This window comes from Acanthaster planci, linkage group LG04 (assembly GCF_054643075.1).
Source record: "Acanthaster planci isolate LZ-2023a linkage group LG04, COTS_SCS, whole genome shotgun sequence".
NCBI lineage: Eukaryota > Metazoa > Echinodermata > Asteroidea > Valvatida > Acanthasteridae > Acanthaster > Acanthaster planci.
In genome coordinates this window covers 2866643-2886328 of record NC_141780.1, presented here as the reverse complement: position 1 = coordinate 2886328, position 19686 = coordinate 2866643, and the positions used below count along the sequence as shown (strand labels likewise).

The following is a 19686-nucleotide window of genomic DNA, read 5'->3' as shown; positions in this document are numbered from 1 at the left end:
CATTTTCAAAAGGGTTACCACAGCCTTAAATTAGGAAAGAAACGTGAGGGATCAATAGATCGTGCTACTTGATGACCAATGGCGGATTGACTGTTAATGTACATTGACCAACTTTGTTCAACTGTTCCATCCATTTTACTTAATAAGAGCAGTGTTGTAGCTGAGACATCTTTAAGGCCAACACAAGATCTCTAGTCTGAATTCAAGTCACATGCAAGCTGTTCCGATGAACTGCAATGAAAGCATTCCTTTGTCATTGTTCACCCTGTTACTTGTGACTGGTCTTGTGCATGGTCTTGTGTCTGGTGTTTTGATAAGCCTTGTGATGGTCTCGACCACAATACTTACTCTGCACAGTGAGCCGGAATGCCAATTATCCACACTGCTTCAGATCTGGCATTTACAAAATGGTAGGGTGCCAACACTTACAACAGGATTAGGGCACCCTAAATGGAAGCGCATACGAGGGGGAGATATTTGCAGTGAAAATTTAAAGCTTTGAAATGAGTTGAAGGAAAACGGGAAAGGAAAGGGTACCTCTGAAAAAAAAATGAAAGGGGAGGGGTCTTGGTTTGTGTCAGGTGTGATTCCTTTGATCCAATGTATGACTCTGGCTACCTGCACCAACATAGTAAATTACACTACCAATGTTTCTTTAATTCAAACACTTTGGAAAAGGTACAGAGTTTTATTTCTGTGCCGAATTGTGAGAATCCCTGTAATGTATTTGTGGTAGGTGGGATTCCTTGTTTTGTTTCTCGCGTTGGAACTTTCCAGCATCAACATCCTCCAATCTCTTTTTGTAGGATGTGCGAGATTGTGGAGAAGGAGACTGACAACTACATCAAGTTAGACCAGGACCCATTTGACGATCGGCACCCGGCCCGGGTCGACCCAGACTGTGACCTGGGCCATATCCTGACGGTGCTGTTCAACAAAGACGACTTCATGAATCAGGTGACTACTATTGATTCTACAGACTTTAGAATTCAGGTTGCATCACTTGAGTACTGTAAAGCATGCGGAACATAGGCCAGCTTTACTCTCTTTGTAGTGCCAGACTTTTCTTCAAAATTAAAGGCAAAGATGAAGACTTGAAAGTTTCACCAGCCAAGTGTTGTATATGAAACTAAAGTCATAAGAGTCCCAAAGTTGGGACTATTTGGACCTGTGTTTTAGTGTGATCTGGTTGGCATGGCTATTTGTTCCATGTGGTCCATGGTCTGTGAAGGAATTGATCTCCACTCTTAGGACATTACCACTGGGTAACAAAAGAGATATATGAACTCATGTTGGGTGTCCAGCAAGGGTAAATATTTATTCGTCTAACTTTCCTCTTCACAATTGTGTTACCAGCTCGTTACTGACCACATCATGTTGTCAAGGGACTTTAGCACCAACACCGTGGCTTGTCGACTTCTGCTAGACATTCTCCCCGGTCTGGAGACTTCCATCATATTTGAAGATACGGTAAGCAGGACAGTGTCTTTTGTCAGAAAACAAACTGTCACTTTGAAACACTGTGTTTTGACAAAGTCCTTCAATAATGTTGGATTATCTCAGGGGCTCTCCTTGGCATGGCACGTGCTCTTTAATACATTTATGTTGCAATGAAGACAATCATTTATGCGATATGCTTATCAATGCTCGTCAACAGCTGCTAAGTAAAAAACTTTTGCTGTGAAATCTAGAAATCAATGTTTCATATTGGTTGGGTTTAATTGTCTCTAGAAAATGCTCTTTTGAATCGACCTAACAAACCGAATCAGATGTCACTAGAGCCACTCTCGACTTACAGCCTTTAAAATAATTTTGCACATTGTAGATCAGTAGGAGCCCTCAACTTTTTTGTAACCCACATAATGTCCATTTTCATCAGGATACTAGACTGAGTGAAAACAAAGAACTCAGGCTGCTTTCTTAACACAGTGTTACCAACAAGAATGGTTTCATGACTCATTTTGTGGGATTAAATCATATTTTGATAAGGAGCAAGTTGAACTATTTACCGGAGTCTGCATAGAATGATGGCATTGTCCTACTGGAAGCGTCACTGTTGTGCAAGAAACTGCAAAATGGATAGCTTCGGTTTTGGCCAGGCTGTAGCTTATTAGTTTTTTTTCCCTCGGGCCACAGGACGGACTGGTGGACAAGTTCTTGCAGTGGGCGAGGGATGGGGAAGAACCCTTACGGTCCTATGCCACTGGCCTACTAGCCACAGCCATTGAGATTCAGGAAGTAGCTGCTAACCTGAGAGAGGAGAATGCATCACTGGTAAGCTGTTATCAGAGTGGCTTAGTCGTAGCCACTTGGCTTGTTCAGTTGTTTAGGAACATGTATTTAAAAAAAAAAAAAAAAAATGGCCTACTATCCACAGCCTTTGAGATTCAGGAAGTAGCCGCTAACCTGAGAGAGGAGAATGCATCACTTGTAAGCCATTATCAGAGTGGCTTAGTCGTAGCCACTTGGCTTGTTAAGTTGTTTGGGATCTTGTATTTTGAAAAAAAAGAGCAAATATTTACAAAGTTGAAGCCACTTGATATGGCTAGCAAAAACACACATGTCTATGGTAAATGGCTATAACCCTACAAACCAGTGGCTTCCATAGATCCAGGTTATTCTTAGCCTTAGCCAATTCATTTGGATACGGCTAAGAATGAAGCCTCCTCATCAACTCCTGTCACATATCTTGTCCTGTTATGTAACAAACCAATGGTAACACTGCTGGCATTTTTTGTCACCCTCAATGCGTAGGTCAGTGTCATGATGAACAGGCTCCATGAGCTCAGGAAGCAGACTTTGGAAGACGATGCCTCCTCTGGTTGCTCGTCGAGTTCCAAAGACGACCGGCCGTTCCGTCGCTTTGGCAGGAGCAAAGAGAACAGCCCAGAACCCCACAACCAAGAAGCCCCTCCTGATAAGCGTCTTAAACTGGATGACAATGCCAAAGCCAGTCCTGAAGGGGACGAAATAGATTGTGGCGTTGGTTTTCCCGTAACTGGGAATGGTATGGCGGAGTCTACAAATGGCTTGGTTTCAGATACAGACAGTCATCTGGCACTAACTGGTTGTGCCAAAGATGACACCTATGACCCCAAATTAGAGGCCGAGACAGGTGCCAAGCCCTTGTCGACGTCAGTGATTGCCACAGACTCCCCGATCTCGGGGAACTCCACCAGTGCCAGAATCCGCCGTCGCAGCGGCAAAGGCGTTGAGAACAATCCATCGACCAAGGACGGCAAGCGCAATGCCGCCAAGACCAAGAAGTCGGCTGCCGACAAGGACTTGAAGAGAAGTAGGAAAAGCAAGGCGGCATCTCAGGCGATCAAGTGGCTGAGCTTCCCTGAAGAGAGTAACAGCAGCTGGTCGGAGATCTCTTACTACATTATCGGTACCCATCAGATGTACCCCCTGACGCCTGTCATGCAACAACGCTTCATCCTACAGTATCTGACACCTCTGGCAGAGTACCAGGAGGTTAGATCGGTGTGCAGGTTTTATTCATCAGAGTGAATGTTGGAAATCTGATTCAAGGCTTCAATCGTCCTCGGATCAGCTGACACCTTTTTTTTTATCCTCACACGTGCCAAAATTTTCCCAGATCTTTTACTAGTTTGGTATTTTCTCTTAAACTTGCAGTTGCATGTCAGTTTTCCAAAAAACAACCAAGGTTGCATCATCCAGCAACTAACCCTTTTGCTGGACTGTTTTCTTGATGAAATTCACATTAGTGTCAGTGTAAGGTAATAAGAATTTCTTGAGATGAAAGCATTTTCCATATTTTGATTGCTGAACTGTACAATGTGAAGTCTTTTTATAGTCTCAAGTGATTCCAAGTGCATTTTTGTTTGATGTTTCCGCGTCCAAATATAAAAATGCTCCCTTTTTTGTAAATTTCCAGTTGCTGGGCACCATGTTTGAGAATGGAGCCATGGACATCGTGATGCATTACATTGACCTGCAGAAATCGGGTGACACCAGGTTGACATTTGATGGACTGAAGGTAAGATCTTCACTCCTCGCATGGAGGATCTCATCCTGTCTTTCCAGTGGTCACGTGAATTTTTATTCCAAATTAATTTCTGAAGCGAGTGCATTGCAATCATTTAATTGAGAATGCCCCAGACAGAGGTTGACTCTTTGGAAGTTACCAATGCGCATTTGTTTAGTGTGTAAATCAAACTGACCTTGGTTTTCCAAAGTTGAAGTCAGCATGTGAATTTTTGTTTTCTAAAAGGAAAAATAAGAGTTCATTGCTGCAATTTTAAAATATTTGTAATAAAATGAGCAAATATGTTGTAAATTTGACAATAAATAATGTTTAATATGCTCATTCATAAGATGTTACCCATCATTTCAGCCTCATTGTCAGATGTCCCAAATCAGCACTTACGTTAGAGTACTGACTTTTCCTGTCGTGACAACAATTGTCAAAAAGAGGCTATTAAAGACCTTCCTCATCTCTGGTTCCTCCTTCATTCATCTTTCCCCCCTCCAGTACTTGTCCTCGCTCATCTGCCACAAGAAGTTTGCGGTGGAGTTTGTGGAGGGGAGCGGTGTGCAGCATCTCCTGCGAGTGCACCGCCCGTCTATTGCTGCCACGGGCGTATCTATGTGTCTCTACTACCTGGCCTACAATGCCGACACCATGGAGCGGATTTGCCAACTCCCCAGCCACGTCACCTCTGATCTCATCGGGTGAGTGAGATGAGGACTGGATTTTCCTATCAGATTTGGCAATTCAAACTCGAGGTTTTTTTCCCCCAGAATTAAACTGGTTGTTGTGCACAATGATGGTGTCTTTATGTAGTGCAGTGAAATGCCGATATTGCATTGTCATGATTTTGCACTCCGTTTCCCCCTCCCCCCCTTCAATATGCCCCGTAGTTGCTGAGTTGCTCCTATGATCTCAATATGCTAGTCCTCCACTGTTTGCCTTCCTCAGCTATGCCTTATGGCTGCTCGAATGCTCCCATGAGTCGGGACGCAGCCACGCTACCATGTTCTTCACCATGGCCTTCAGCTTCTGGACTGTCTTGGAGCACTTTGACCAGCAGGACGGGATCCGCAAACTCTTCAACACAGTAAGTGCGCTGCCGTTGATCTGCCACCCTTTTTCTTATTTTCTTCAGGAAAACAGTGATGTGTGACTTCATGTAGTAGCCTGGATATAAAGTTTAAAATGCCAAAAAAATGACTTTCTCTCTTATCTTTATGTGTTGTATTGTGTTCAGATGCGCGTGACTCGAAGTGACTTGAAGTAAATACTTGACTTAACTCGATTACACACGTTTGCTCAACCTCTTCGCCTAGTGACGTGACTCAAGATACTATGACTCAACTGGACTCAAATCACAAAAATTTTGGGACTTAACGCAACATGCTTTTTCTCATACAAACTGAAACAGAACTTCTTGTAACATGGCCTTACAACTCATTTTGTGGGATTCGGTCACAATTTGTTCTACCATTTCCAATCAGATGAGTACCCTGAGCATCCTAAACCTAGAGGACCAGGTCCAGCCCTTGAAGGACGACGACGTCTTTGCCAGCCGGCAGACGGTTAAGCACACTTGCCTGACCCTCAAGAAGTACTTTGAGACCCACCTGTCGGTCAGGGTTGACAGCATCAAAAGGGCGTACTCCAAGAACCAAGGCATGATGCCTTTGGATTTTACACCCCCATTCAAGGTGGGAAAGAACTTCTGAACATCTCACTGAACACAAAGCGTAGTAACCGTAGTGATGTATTGCTCTGTAACTTTTGGGCCAGTCAGCGAAATATGCCAGTAGCCCCTGTACTTAAAGGGCTTTGCCATGTTTGCAGAGCTTGGCATTCTTTAGAGTGTTTTGGAGACTCGATGTTGTAGTGTTTCTACAGTAAAGCATGGGGCAGTCACATTTAGTGAACATTGGAATGACTTGACAGTAAGGGTTAACCACTTCCTGCCGGGGCAGTTATCAACGTTGATGTTGCTGGGGCGGGATATTTATCATTTTTTTCTGTTTTCAAAATTAATATGGATGTTTCAAGGAACTCTCAAGGTTCAATATATCCCATGTCTTAAAAGTTGACTTTCTCTCCTCAGGCCATCACAGTGACTGAGGAGAGCACCAGTGAACACATGGAGACCATGCTGGAGGAGGCACCGCCCAACATGCACTGGAAGCCGGTGAAGGTCTTCCTCAAGATGGATGGAGTCAAGCTCCTTCTTCAGATTATTGCAATGGCTAATGATTGGAAAAGCTACAGTGGAAGGTAACTGAAACAGAAACTGTGATTCTGCCTGGGGGGGGGATTGTGAAATGACCACTTATTTAGAATGTAAAAATCTTGTTCATGGCTGACCAGTAATTTAGGAATTCTTTGCTGAGGTTATTAAAGAGATGTAAACTGATTTGAAGGGTTTAATCTCAAAATTTATATCTGGTGTGCTTTTGGTTAACTAGGCAACCCAAATAGAGGTTGGTGCGGAATGTATCCAGTATGTGGAACCCAATTTTTAATGTTTGACTTTGATTGTGCTCTGAGAAACCAGACAAGATACAGAAAGAAAGCACTGAACTATAGAAGAGGCTTTTTATCATCCTCCGTTTGTCTCAAACAGGGCGGATGCCATTCGGGCAGCTCTTGATGTTATTGCCGTCATCACCGTGACGACTAAAGGCCAGTTGCAACTGTGCGAGCAGGTGGAGCTACCCGACAGCGTGTCTTCTGTTGGAATGGAGTGAGTATGTCAATGTCCATGGGACTGACACTTTATACGTCAATGAGCAAACAACCTCCTGTGCGCACCTGTCCGTGCAAGCATTGAGGGTGGAGTTTCGCTGGTCCCCCGTGCCCTCACAGGGCACATGTATTCAAATAAGCTCGATCTAGTGGGTGTTGGGTGAAGATTATGTCATGTAGCCTGAAACAGGGGCCCTTCCCAGCACCCTGTGAGGGTATGAGGGACCGACAAAGGTGCAGAGAATGATTTTCATTACACAGTGACAAGAGTGAACAGTAATTTGACCAACATCGCTCAAACGATAGACGTTTCGGACCATGCAGTCAACCATTTAAAACCATGCCCCAGCACAGGTCGCACCACCGGTTACCAGTTTAATTTATCGGTACTAAGGGGACCGTTTGCATGAAAATAATTGAAAGAGATGTCATTGATCGTGAATATTGGGAGAGTAGTAGCCAACGGCAAAATGAGTGACAATGAAATTCTACAAATTAGTTAAGTTAGGATCGTTCACACGTGACTGTGTTTTGTGTGCTTACTGTTCAAAAGCAAGTCACTTGGTGAACTGTAGTTGGTGCCTGAACTTGCCCGGCTTCGCAGATTCAATCCTGCCAGAGTTATTGGGCGTTGAGTCCTCAGGTTTAGCACTGCGGTGAACAAAACATGCCTTCAGTTGTCTCTTTTGTTGTTCGTTGCCTGAACTCACCATGGTGACCTTTGACCTCCCATTGCAGTATCATCAACGGCATGGCTGAGGGTGAGATATTGCAGGATGCAGCAGTCCAGAAGGCAGCACTGCAGGTCATCATAAACTGTGTCTGTGGACCTTGCTCCAAGGTAAGACCGACGTGATAGTTCAAGTTCTGACAATTCGAAGGGAAAAAAGCTCGAAAGGGTGAAAAAAACAACTAGACTAGGAGCGGTGCTTTCAGATATTGCATTGTTGAGAAATGGAGCAGAAGACCCCCTTTAAAGCAGAATTTCGATGTCGAAAACCCTGGTACCTAAACAAGAGAGCTGCAAAACTTTTGAAATTTAATAGTTTGTATCCAACATTTGTAAGTTCTCAACACGTTTTTTGTCCCACTTTTCACCTGTGCTTTGTAAAAATTCTATGGCAAAATTGATGAAAAGTTAGTGTGTCTGATTTCAAAATAGTTTTGTGACACCATTTATAAGGTTGAGACAGAATGTAGGCATTTTAACAGAGGGTGAAATCTATTGCAATCTGAAATTGGAATTGAGAAACTTTTAAAAAAAGGTTTTTGTTCCTTTTTTGTGTTATGGTCACACGTTTCTCCATCTACCAATCACAGCTTGGCTCCACAGTGAGTCGTTTTGCTGAAGCCAGCACCAGGAGGAACCGAGGCGCTCTGCGAACTACCAGTGACGTCACAGAGAAGATGTTGGACTGTGTCCGAAGTAACAACGGCATCAGGGTCAGTGCCATTCCCCCTTGTAGTAGGGTCACTGGTCGGCTTGGAGACCAATACTTTTTGTGAGGATATTATTGACAATTATGGGCAACTTCCAGTGCGATCGTTTGTCAACCACTAGTTGACTTTGCTTGGTACCAATAATACATTTTGTGTTCAGGTTACTGGGGAAAATCAACCAGTGGTCTGCAGATGGCCATTGTTTGAATTTGCTTGTATGAATCTATTGCCGATGAAATGAACAGTATCATAAGTCGACATTTCAGAGCAGTTCACTGCGTTCATTAACATAGTTCTCTCAATGGTAATGCACTTCTTTAAGATGATGGTAACCTATCACACCATGCCGTGGTCAATATTCCAAATATTTTTCCCTCTCAGCTGACTGCAGTAATGACCCAGCCCTTTTTTTTTTCCGCTGCAATGCAGACCTTGCTGAGCCTGCTGACCATCAAGACTCCCATCACTGAGGCCGACTGCATCCGGGCGCTGAGCTGCAAGGCCCTGTGTGGCCTCTCCAAGAGCGAGGTGGTCCGACAGATCCTCAGTAAACTTCCGCTCTTCTCCAGTGGCCAACTTCAAGGTAAGGGAGGCTGTGTATCCTCTCATCTCACTGTTTCAGTCACCTGGCAACTGGAGACTGACGATAAACAGAGAGGTAAATGGTTTATTTTGTTCTGTCTATCAAGAATTACGTCATCAATTGCAGTAAATGCTACCAATTCTGGTCATATTAGTCTGTATTGCCAGGGTCTATATCAAGCAAATTTAGTCTGAATGAGTAACCTTCATGCTACCCTCACCCTAATGTGACACCTTCCTAGGTCCCTCAAAGTCTCCCCTACCTATGGACCTAAGGGTAAAGTCTTTTGAGGAGCATCCATTTCCATTTGAAGTGACAGTAGTCTAGTTCTACCATTGTCGATCCTTCAGAATTCTCCCAGACATGGAAGGATCCGCAGGTGTAGGCTAGGGTTTAGGAGTTTCTTCCTGAAAATTAACACATGGCTGTGTGGTTTTCTGCAGTGCTTATGAAAGAGCCAGTTCTGCAAGACAAGCAGTCGGAACATTTGAAGTTCTGTAGATTTGCGTCTGAGCTCATCGGTAAGTTAGCAGCTATTCAGTGTGTTGGGTTTCATTTTATTCGTACATTAGTGGTTTTAATGTTTGCTCTTTTGGTGTAATTTTTGGCCACAAGGCAGAAAAGTATTTCAAGCAATTTGGAAGATGTAGTGGAGAGAGAATAATTTGGACTGGATCCCACAAAATCAGTCACAAGGCCATATTTTCAGTTCTGGTTTAGTTTACATGAGAAAGAGCAGACTGGACTCTTTGTTTTGAAGTATCCCTCAGTCTGTCATCCAGATAAAATGGACAATACACTGGTGAAAAATGTTCAGGGCTCCCGTTGATTTACACAGTGCAAGATTCCTAGAAAGGCCTTTCACTCAAAAGTTGCCCTAAGAACTTGTGACTCATTTTGTTAAGTTGGGTTACAATACAATTACCTGTAATAATTATATTTCCAAAAGAGAGAATCTTGGCTTCTATGAAGGTGTCATGCAAAACTCCTCCGTGACCGATGTCAACATGATGACGATCCTTGGTTTTTTTTTCCTCGTGCAGAGAGAGTAACCGGTAAGCCCATGTCTCTGAGCAGTGACGCTACCCTCTCCAAGCTCCACAAGGCCAACATCGTAGCCCAGACCAAGATCACTTACTCCCAGAAGGAGCTGCTGCAGCTGATCCACAGTCATCTTGTCTCTCAAGGTTGGTCCTCGCCAACTTTAGTTGTCTCTTCACTTCGGTTTCTTAGCTGTTATTGAAAATGATGGAGTGTTCCTGCACAAGCAGGAATGGGCAGTGAATGGCAAACTACAAAAGGGAAAACTTGTCAGCACATTCACTTTACCGATATCTTTTGTTCAGATAGGTTTTTCTTCGTTAAACCAATCGTACCAGACGCACCAAGATGCAACATACGTAAAGGCTGTTGTACCTTGTGTATCCCCCTGGATGGGATGCCAGTCCTTGGCAGGTTGCTCTTAAACGCTGGTACCCTTTTATACCTTTGGATTAAGAGAGGCAATGAGAGGATAAGTGACTTGCCTAAAGCCACAACTAATGGTCAGCTGCTGGATTCTAACCCCGAATCCTCTGGTCAAGAGTCACAAACCAGACCTTATGCACCCTATGTATCCTTTTTTTTGGGGGGGTGGGTGTGGTTTTTGTTGCCTTCTTCCGCTCTTACAAGGCAGGCTGGACACTGTGACAACTTTTTTATGCCGTTGCCTAAAAGGCAGGTTTACAAAAAAGCTGTGACTTCCAAGATGGAATCCCATTATCCCACACTGTTTGCTGCCACGTTTGCATTCTTTTCACTGTTCCCAATCCCTGGCCTACAGGTCTGAATGACACGGCGTGTGCTCTACAACGAGAGGCCAGCTTACCAAAGAGCACCTCAGCAAGTGGCCTGACCCCTGGTCTTTCTTATGCCTCCAGTAGCTTATTGGCCCCTGCTTCTGGAATGGTACGTTCCGTGCCCCTCCATACAGTCCTCTTCAGCAACTGTACTGAAACTTGGTGACAAGCATAGAACGATGGCCAACATGGAGAGTAATGGAGTAATTTTGGGTGTCAAAACCATGATATAAAAACAGTCAAATTTATAGGCAGTGGGTGAAGATCACTTAATAAGACGGAGACAGAAATTTTTGCTGTATTCTGTAAAACTTACGATACTGTTGTACCTAGTAAGTAGTTAGTTATGAAACTATTTGTGGTATCAGTAAAACTTTTTATATATTCATCAAGTTATTTTTTTTTTCAACAGCCGAGGTCATTCCACACCCCAAGGGTTCCCCCTCCAATCCCTCACATCTCCCAACAGCCTGCCCTCCCATCCCAACCGAATGTGCCACCTCCACCACCACCAGCCCAGCCATTGACTCAGACCTTCCCCCCTCTCAGCGTGTCTGTACCTCAGGAGCCCTCTCAGGCCTCTCTCCATCCAGGGTTAGGGGACCCGAGCCCCAGCACCCACTCGGCCCCAACCACGCCTCAGCAGATCGGCAGGATTTCCTTCGGCCCAGACAGAAATGCCACCACACCTGGTGGCATCAGCAGGGTACATGAATTACAAGAAAGGGGAGAGCATTTCCCAAGTTGAGTGGCTGTGGCTTCCATAGGCACGTGCATTATTTCAAGCCACAGCCATGACTTGAGGGCCTGGCTTTGGGCCAACAAGGTTTGGACTCTTGTCTGAGCTGTAGACAGCACTGCTGGGCTTCTCAGGAGTTCGAGTGAAAAGAGAAGTGTTTGTATGCATTCAGCAGATATTGTTTGAGGCTAATTTCTGTCTGAATGTGCACAAAAGCTGTGACTTTATGTTGGAGAAACTGATTTAGGCTTTTAAAATACTCCTAAAATGTCTGCTAGAGTTATTCAAATTTTTGTTATCTCCACAAAAGTTTCGCAAGTACCAAGCTCTTTGTTAATTGTTAAGGGACTTTTTTTCTAATGTTCAAATGTTTGTTATTGCCAACCTTTTACTATTTTATATTTTAATTCCTTAAAACAGTTCTTCAGGTGTATCAACTTCTTCCAAATTGCTGTAGTTTTGAAGTCAGAGTTGCTTTCCAAATTTTTTTCTCTGACCAACTCGTTTTAGATTTTCAAAGCAGGTCTTTCTCTTTTGTTGGAACAGGTCAGGAAAAGGATTATAAGGGAAAAGGTATCCCAGAATGCCTTGTACTCTTTGGGTGGGGTCGGAGGTCAATCCAGGCGCCGTCCGGGATCCAACCCTCCTTCCCTTGATGTCATAGTGTCACAATACCTCAGGGAGCAGCATGCACACTGTCGGAACCCAGTAGTTGCCTGTCCCTCATTCTCACTGCTAGAGTAAGTTGACAGTAATTATCCAGTACAAAATAATGTGCATCTACATAGGATTTAGTAAAGTGCCCAAAGGACGTGTGTCTATGTGAGTGTTTTAAATCACGACCTTTGCAGAAAGATGAATACTACACAAAATTTGCAATTAAATTAAACCATGCAGCATTTTTCGATAAAGGGAAAGCCTGAAGTAAAACTGATTATTATTTTGAACCATTTATTTTTACCAACAGACCTCACCAGTGCCCAGAGCCAAGGTTCCGACAGAATGCTCCAATAAATGCTACCTCAAGAATATTCAGAAGGGCTGTAAGTCCCCCTCTTTCATTTATGTTGTGGTTTAGAAAATCCCCTAAGAAGTGCTCTTGTTCTGAATGTTCGTTCTTAAAAATAAAGCTTGAAATGTTGGAGCGTGTAAAAAAGGCAAGTAAATAAAAAAACTAAGATAAATTTTAAATAAATTTTGGTGAAAGCAGGCTTTATTATTAAAGACAACATTGTTGGAGAACATCTCGGTTTATTTCTACACTCCGGATTATTTCTTTGAATTAATTTGATTATTGTATGATACAGATCCGGCCAATGCATGGTGGTGTGGATGGAGCCAGGTGCACAAGGCATTTTATATACAGCAGGTGAGTCAAAGAGGCTTGGTGCCAGATCAACAACAAAGACTGAATCTAGATATTGTAGGCAAATGACCCTTCTTCTGACCAGTTGATTTCCTCATATTCTCACATGTTCTATGACTCATTAAAAAACACTAGACAAGGTCGGGTACAGTTTGGAAATTTCCTGCTTTTTTTCTATTGGGGTTTACCCATCTTTGCATGCTCATTTTGTTTATTTCCCCGGTCCTGTTTGTTTTGTCCAGATTTCGGCCAGTGCAGATGATCCGCGATGACCCAGACGAAGTTGGCTGTTTCACGTGCTGCAGGTTTAGTAGACACACAAATGTGAGTTAGGGAACCACATTTTTTTTTAATTCAGACATTCAGGAAATCCAGCAAAATTACAAAATGATTTTTAAACATCTTGAATTTTACATTTTTCCGTTTCACAGCCTACAGAAATGTTTCTGTGGCTTGGCAACTATGAAGGAGAGCTGAAGGCGTACAATATCTACTCTGGAGCTGTAAGTCCTCAATTTAACTCGTCAAATTTACGTAGGAACTTGACAGATGCAGAACAGACATTATGTAGTCTCTAGAAACCGCTTTCTTATTTAGCTTGTTATTTTTGTGTAGCAGCTCTTCTGTGCACACTTTGACTTAGAAATATAACAGTTTATAGTACAGCCAAGCATGATTGCCGACCAATGGGAGGGACCCATTTTCTCATAAATGGGTGTGAGATTTCATGACCAAAGCATGGGATGCTTGCTTTTGGAGTCTGGGAGATTGTCGTCGTGCGAGATTCAATCACTCTGTGTATCTTTGTTGTTGGTTTTTTTAAGGAGGAAGCATCCTACAGCTGTCACGACTCTCCAATCACCCACGTTGAGCCATCAAGGGTAGGTGGTAATCTTGGCATTGTAGGTCTTAAAACTTGACCTTGTCTTAAATGAAAAGCCAAGCGAAAAATTTGATATGATTGTGGGGGAGGGGTTTGCTGTTTTTGTGTTCATTTTGGTTCAAAAGATATGTTGTCTATGTTTACTGCTTCAAGTGGACGTGGTGCTGAAACGGCGAAGGTATCCTGATGATTTGCATTCATTTGAGCAAAGATTTTGCTGAGCTGGTTGTGCATTGGACACCATCAGTGAAACAGTGGTGTCCTCTACTTTGCCTCTTTGAGTAGGCAGCACATTGCCCTCAAGCGGTCATGCATCGAGGCAGTGGAGCTGGAAAGCCCAGAGTTGTGCATTGGCATGGGTCAGGAAATCACAGACTGTGTCCAAAAGTTTTGGCTATGGCTTTATATAACACACGGGACTATGGGAAGCCACTGGCTAATGGCTGCAGCCACTTCCCCTGGTCTTGTGTGCCAACCCTCAGCAAAAGCCACTTTTATTTGGATACAGCCTCACTCATGTGCACTTGACTTTCGCAGTGTGTCAGTTCGGATTTTCTCCTGTTCTCTCCTGTCCAGGATGGGAAACTCATTCTGACTTCGAGCACGTGGAGCAATCCTATGTCTGCACTGTGGAGCATCGGTGACACCTTCGACAAAAAGTTAGTTATTATTCGGGCTAACCAAAATTAAACTATCTTGACAAATCGCCTCATTACTAAATCTGATGTTTCTGTTTTTATACTTATTTTTTGTGTAATTTAAGCAACTTTCCACGGAATAACTCTTGTTGAAGAGATTTAGATTTGTTTTAGAAATAAATTTTGTTCACTTTGTAGTATCATTGATTGATTGTTACTTTTGCAGGCACACCTTCCAGCATGACCAGCATGTGGAGTTCAGCAAACTTTCTCAGGACAGAATCGTCGGCACGAAAGAGGAAAAAGCATACGTGAGTCCTTTCACTCATTTGCCACCAGAGGGCACTCTCAACACGCAGAAACAAGCTTTCTGCCAACTCTTGCACTTCAGCCAAAAGAAAGACTTTCTCCTGTTTCATGCTAAGTAAATTTATGCTGTTGTGCCCAATTTTCTTAATTTTCCAAGTAGAATTAGAGACCATTACTGCAGTCATACCGTGCTCCTATGCAGGCGGTAGACATGCTGATTTGACTTCATGGATCCAACGTGCATCAGACCAGGAAATTCTGTGGCGGCATTTCATCACAGACCTTAAACACCTGATCACAAAATGTTACTTTTGTGCCATCCTCAGATCTACGACACAGCGACAGGCCAGCAAATCCTGAAGCTGGAGGACACCGACCTCAGCAACGGTTACACCAAGAACTGTGCGACCTTTGACCCCACAGATGAACTGGTCTTAAACGACGGCGTACTGTGGGACGTGCGGTCGGCCAAGCCTATCTACAAGTTTGATCAATTCCAGAACAACATCAGTGGCATGTTCCACCCCTCCGGCCTGGAGATCATCATCAACTCAGAAATTGTATCCTTTCATTGCTTTGTAAATTACAGCTGCCCATAGACTGTATACATGTATCGGTCATCTTGAATCGGACTGTATTCGTATATCGGTCATCTTGAATTGAAATTGAGGTTAACTTTTCATGTCTGGAACATGAGTGTAGAAATAACAGCAACGAAACAAATGTTCATTACAAACTAATGCCAGTTTTACATTTGAATGATTTAAAATTTGTGTCAAATTATGTCTACATGTTTTAAGATGCATTTTAATTAAAACAAAAACAAGGTTTGAAAGTGAGGTTTGGAACCCCATAGTCTGGCAACACCCTATTCACCAGATTACATTGAATATGATAGATTCAGGAAACTCAATCAAAATGGCTTCCCTATGAATAAGGTCTGTTGGGAGGAATGTGGCCTAGTGGCTAAGGTTTGTGACTCATGACCAGAGGGTCATGTGTACACTCAGTGTTCATTCAATTTTGTTAGTTTAAATTAGTGTCAAGGTGTTCAAAGAATCTCTCGTTTTGAATGTGTTCTCAGTTGTACAATCTTTAACTGGCTTGTCAATCAGTGGGATGTGAGAACGTTTCATCTGTTACACACCGTGCCTGCTCTGGACCAATGCAACATTGTCTTCAATACAGCGGGAACTGTCATCTACGGAAGTATGCCCATTGTGTGCACTCACTCAACTATAGAGTTGTTGCCCTCTCGTGGTGCATTCTCGAAGCAGCTGTGGTGGAGATATCCCAGTATGGGTGTCACCAGAAAGGGAACCAGGGCTCTTGAGGGATGACATTCATCAGTGGCAGACTGAACAACACTAAACACTGGAGGGGGCAATTTCAAGGCATTTCCAAGGAAACTGGCAATTTAAACATCCCCTTTCCTGTTTTCCTTGTCATTTCTTTCTATTTTTCTCTCTTTTTTCTCTCCCCCTTTCCCCTGTGACGGCAAAGCTTCAAAACGACAACAGGTGGTCCATAGATGTTGGGCGCAAGATGATATCCCACAGAATTTTGCTGTCTGTTACCACTCAGTGTTTGTTGACTTTTTAATTGGGCAAGCTGTGGTTCCCAATTAAGAAAAGAATGACTCGGTTTTCAACCTTAACTTTTTATAATCTTTTAAACCTGTATCTCTCTTCAAACCCCCAATTGCATTCAGTTTTAAAATCATTCTCTTGTTATCATTTGGTGTTTTTTTCCCCTTTTTCTGTTCTCCAGCTGTCTTCCAGTCTGATCCCGAAGATGACCCTCGTGAAGAGAGGTTAAAGAGTCCCTTTGGATCGTCATTTAGGACGTTTGACGCCACCGACTATAAGCCAATTGGTAGGCTTGTGCTGTGATAAGAATGTGCCTAAGGCTTATTCAAGCTTATTCAAGCTCACAACCCCCTCTGAAAGCAAAACTGACTGCAGCAAACGTAGCCTATTTGTCATTGGTTTAATAGACTTCTGACATAAGTTGTGTGATGGTTGCAGTAATGTGTAAGTGTTGTACACGTGGATCTTAAAAGTCAGTATTTGAGGAGTTTGGCTTATATCAAATTTTCACCAGTACATCTTGCTTTTTCTAAGTCATGCTTTTGGGGGGGGCACAAAAGAGATCTTGTCCGCAAGTGCTTAAACAGTAATAATTATCACTGGTTGCCTGTCTGTGTGTTCTCCTCAGCTACAGTTGATGTGAAGAGGAATATCTTTGATCTGGCCACGGACCCCACGGACTGTTACTTGGCTGTTCTCGAGGTAAGTCAAGGTACAGGCAAACTCAACATGTGAAATCTGGCTTTAATTATCAATGCTCTCAAACAAGTCAATTAATTTAGAGGATTTTTGGAAACAAGTAAATGGACAATTATTTCAGGAAAAGTCCACATTTGTCGCCTTCTCAGGGGGGGGTACAGAAACCAAGGAGATTTCAATATTCATGACATGCGTCCAATATTAATGACTTGTGTGCACAGACCCAAGGCAGTGTGGAGACACTGAATGTGGAGAGTGTATGTCGGATGTACGAGGTTGGAAGACCGCGCAAAGCAGACGGGGAAGAGGACGAGGTAAATGATGTTTTCAGGAATGAGAGATGTGCCTTTCCGATTAAGCTCAGTCAGAGCTTTTGAATGAACAACTTGCCAATTCCCATAGTCTCAATTTGCTGGAGAAGCGCTTTTGTCACAAATTAAAGGAAAGCTTGAGAAGTTTTGTAGGTTGGATCAATGGGCCCCTAAACTATTTCATATTGTACACTACCCAATGGCCACTTCACGGAGCCTTTATGTCGTGGATGCCACGATGTGATGTGTTCTCTCTCATCCATGAGCAAGTTTGGTATTTCAAAAGAGAACAGGTCATTCCGACTCATTTAAATCAGTGCACCTGAAACCATGCCAACGCATCTAACTTGTTGGGTGTGACTGAGGTGGCGTACAGCCATGCCGATAGCCTCAATTTGAACATGTACTTTTGGAATGTCACAACGGTTCATTGAAGTCACATTTGTGTTATGACAGTGTACAATCCCTTAAAGTTAGTATGGATGACCGTTAGGTTTTCATATTCAGAGGCTTAATATGTCCGCTTGTTTATCTTACCCAGGATGAGGGTGACGATGATGATGAAGATGAAGATGGTTCAGATGACGATGACGACGACGAATTTGACATTGAGGATGTCCTGGGTGGGAGTAGCGACCGGGAGGAAGGAGGCGGGGAAGGAGGGGAGGAAGATGGAGCTGAGGCAGATGGCGATGACGACGATAATGACGATGACGTTAATAGTAGCCGAGGCTCGGCGGCCAGCGATATCATCTCGCTCAGTTCCGATTCAGGTAACAGATTTATAGTCAACTGTGTAGTCATTACTGTTGATTTCTGGCTTGTTGGTCTCACATTAAACCAACTCGCAAGCGAACCTTACCCTACCCTACTATTAAAGCTGTGCCGACTCAAGCTTGACCTTAGACCCCGTATTAGTTACTCAATCCATCGCAACTTGACCATGTATCGTGTCTTCACAAAATCTCTTATTATTATCATTTATAGATTCAGATGATGACCTTGACGACAGTGAATTTGAAGATGTACTCTTCAGTCTCAACAGGCACTGGTGATGGACCATCAAATTATCTTACAAAGAATAATATATTTTTTTGTGAATAACTATATTTGCTGTATCATGGACTAGTATTGTTTATTTATACCTTTGTCCATTACTGCCTACACAATCTTGGTTAGTAGTATGGGAGCCAGGCTATCTCCAGCTTCAGTCAGTGATACCCTGGATGCCATACCGTTGAGATACCATGACAGTGAGTAGCTAGGTAGCCTTTGTTTTCCCAGCTATGTCCATCATGTGAAAGTCAGGGTGCTATGTTCCATCACATCAAAGTCAGGATGCTCTTGATATAGCCCGAATATTTAGATCATTTTGGCAATGTTTGGTGGATCATCCATCAATTGTCATATCCATCAGATTTGGGGAAGATTGTCAAGATTGAGGTAAAGCCATTGTTACTTCATGTGGGCCTCGGCGACACTTGCAAGCTTTGAGAATAGTGAGTCACTGTGTTACACTTTTGTCATGCTTCAAAAGGGCCCTGTCTTGCCTGCAGAAAGTGTTGTCTTTTTTCAAATTGAGTATCACCATACCTCATTATTTAATACCATACCTCATGTGCATTTAGGATCAACATTTGTATCATCACCAGTCTATACATTGCCAGTCCCTGTTTTTGCTATTTACCTGGTGAGTACGTGAGGATCCACACACAAGTGAAATACGCAACCGTAGTTTAAGAACTGTTGCCTGGCTGACCAAGGCAGCAGTGCACTGTGGGTGCGTCTTTATGAATCAACTGTGTTAATGTAGCCCAGGTTGTACGCACTTGTGAACATTGCCCCCAGCTTGACGTGAAACGATGGCACTTGATGGACAATATGCGGAAATTATAGTACAGCAAATATAACATGGTTTATTTAGGGTAGGTAGTTGTCCTGACTCCCCTGGGTAGTGTATTGGAGTTGCCTGGGAAGTTATATCAATTATTCACCCTTCAAACTTTGTTGTATACTAGTTCTAATCCGGTCTTGTCACAAGCTTTTGAACTGAAAGATCTAAGCTACGACAAAGGCATACCTCTACCCGTTTCTCCTACCCGATTCATAAGAAGGGGTTCCTTTTTAAAACTGGTTTTCCACCCAAATTTCTCTCGGCTTTCCTTTTTGTGGTATCTCACGTTCAATTAGATTTGTAATTTCTTTTCTGTGGCTTGTTTCAAAATGTTCCTGTTTTTTTTTTGTTTTGTAATCACTTTAAGACATGGACAGAACATGATTTTCTCATAGGCTTTCATTCATGGGACACTATATAATCAATTTAATCATTTTGTTAATGGCCTAAAGGCACTTATGAGAAGTGACTTTATCATGATGTATGCATTGTAAATTTTCAGATTTCCAAAAAAGAGGGAATAAATCCAATAAAAATTTGCAGAAAAAATACTTGGTGCCCATGTTTGTGTTCTTGATTTAAAACATACACTGAATTGCTTCACGAAAAATTCTTTAATAAATATTCAGGCTGAGCTCATTTTATCAGAAAGCACACTCTGGGTAAA

At 42.9% G+C, this 19686-nt stretch overlaps 1 protein-coding gene across 2 annotated transcripts in view; it reads left to right on the top strand.

Annotated features, from left to right (window-relative positions):
- Nucleotides 1-19570, top strand: part of dcaf1 (DDB1 and CUL4 associated factor 1) — a 20726-nt gene extending 1156 nt beyond the window's left edge. Inside the window, exons 3-34 of one of the 2 annotated variants that reach the window (XM_022243113.2) lie at nt 807-957; nt 1357-1470; nt 2137-2274; nt 2755-3477; nt 3902-4003; nt 4499-4698; nt 4946-5084; nt 5482-5691; nt 6090-6259; nt 6609-6728; nt 7469-7571; nt 8051-8173; nt 8600-8753; nt 9197-9274; nt 9797-9940; nt 10576-10700; nt 11004-11297; nt 11877-12070; nt 12298-12373; nt 12638-12699; nt 12939-13020; nt 13128-13199; nt 13521-13577; nt 14156-14238; nt 14444-14528; nt 14853-15086; nt 15642-15735; nt 16297-16401; nt 16744-16817; nt 17036-17128; nt 17667-17898; nt 18113-19570. In XM_022243113.2, coding sequence (XP_022098805.2) covers nt 807-957; nt 1357-1470; nt 2137-2274; nt 2755-3477; nt 3902-4003; nt 4499-4698; nt 4946-5084; nt 5482-5691; nt 6090-6259; nt 6609-6728; nt 7469-7571; nt 8051-8173; nt 8600-8753; nt 9197-9274; nt 9797-9940; nt 10576-10700; nt 11004-11297; nt 11877-12070; nt 12298-12373; nt 12638-12699; nt 12939-13020; nt 13128-13199; nt 13521-13577; nt 14156-14238; nt 14444-14528; nt 14853-15086; nt 15642-15735; nt 16297-16401; nt 16744-16817; nt 17036-17128; nt 17667-17898; nt 18113-18180 — 4699 coding nt within the window. In that variant the 3' untranslated portion in view covers nt 18181-19570. Of the gene's footprint in view, nt 1-806; nt 958-1356; nt 1471-2136; nt 2275-2754; nt 3487-3901; nt 4004-4498; nt 4699-4945; nt 5085-5481; nt 5692-6089; nt 6260-6608; nt 6729-7468; nt 7572-8050; nt 8174-8599; nt 8754-9196; nt 9275-9796; nt 9941-10575; nt 10701-11003; nt 11298-11876; nt 12071-12297; nt 12374-12637; nt 12700-12938; nt 13021-13127; nt 13200-13520; nt 13578-14155; nt 14239-14443; nt 14529-14852; nt 15087-15641; nt 15736-16296; nt 16402-16743; nt 16818-17035; nt 17129-17666; nt 17899-18112 lie in introns of both variants that reach the window. The other variant, XM_022243112.2, reaches the window with a different exon arrangement.
- The last annotated feature ends 116 nt before the right edge of the window (nt 19571-19686 follow it).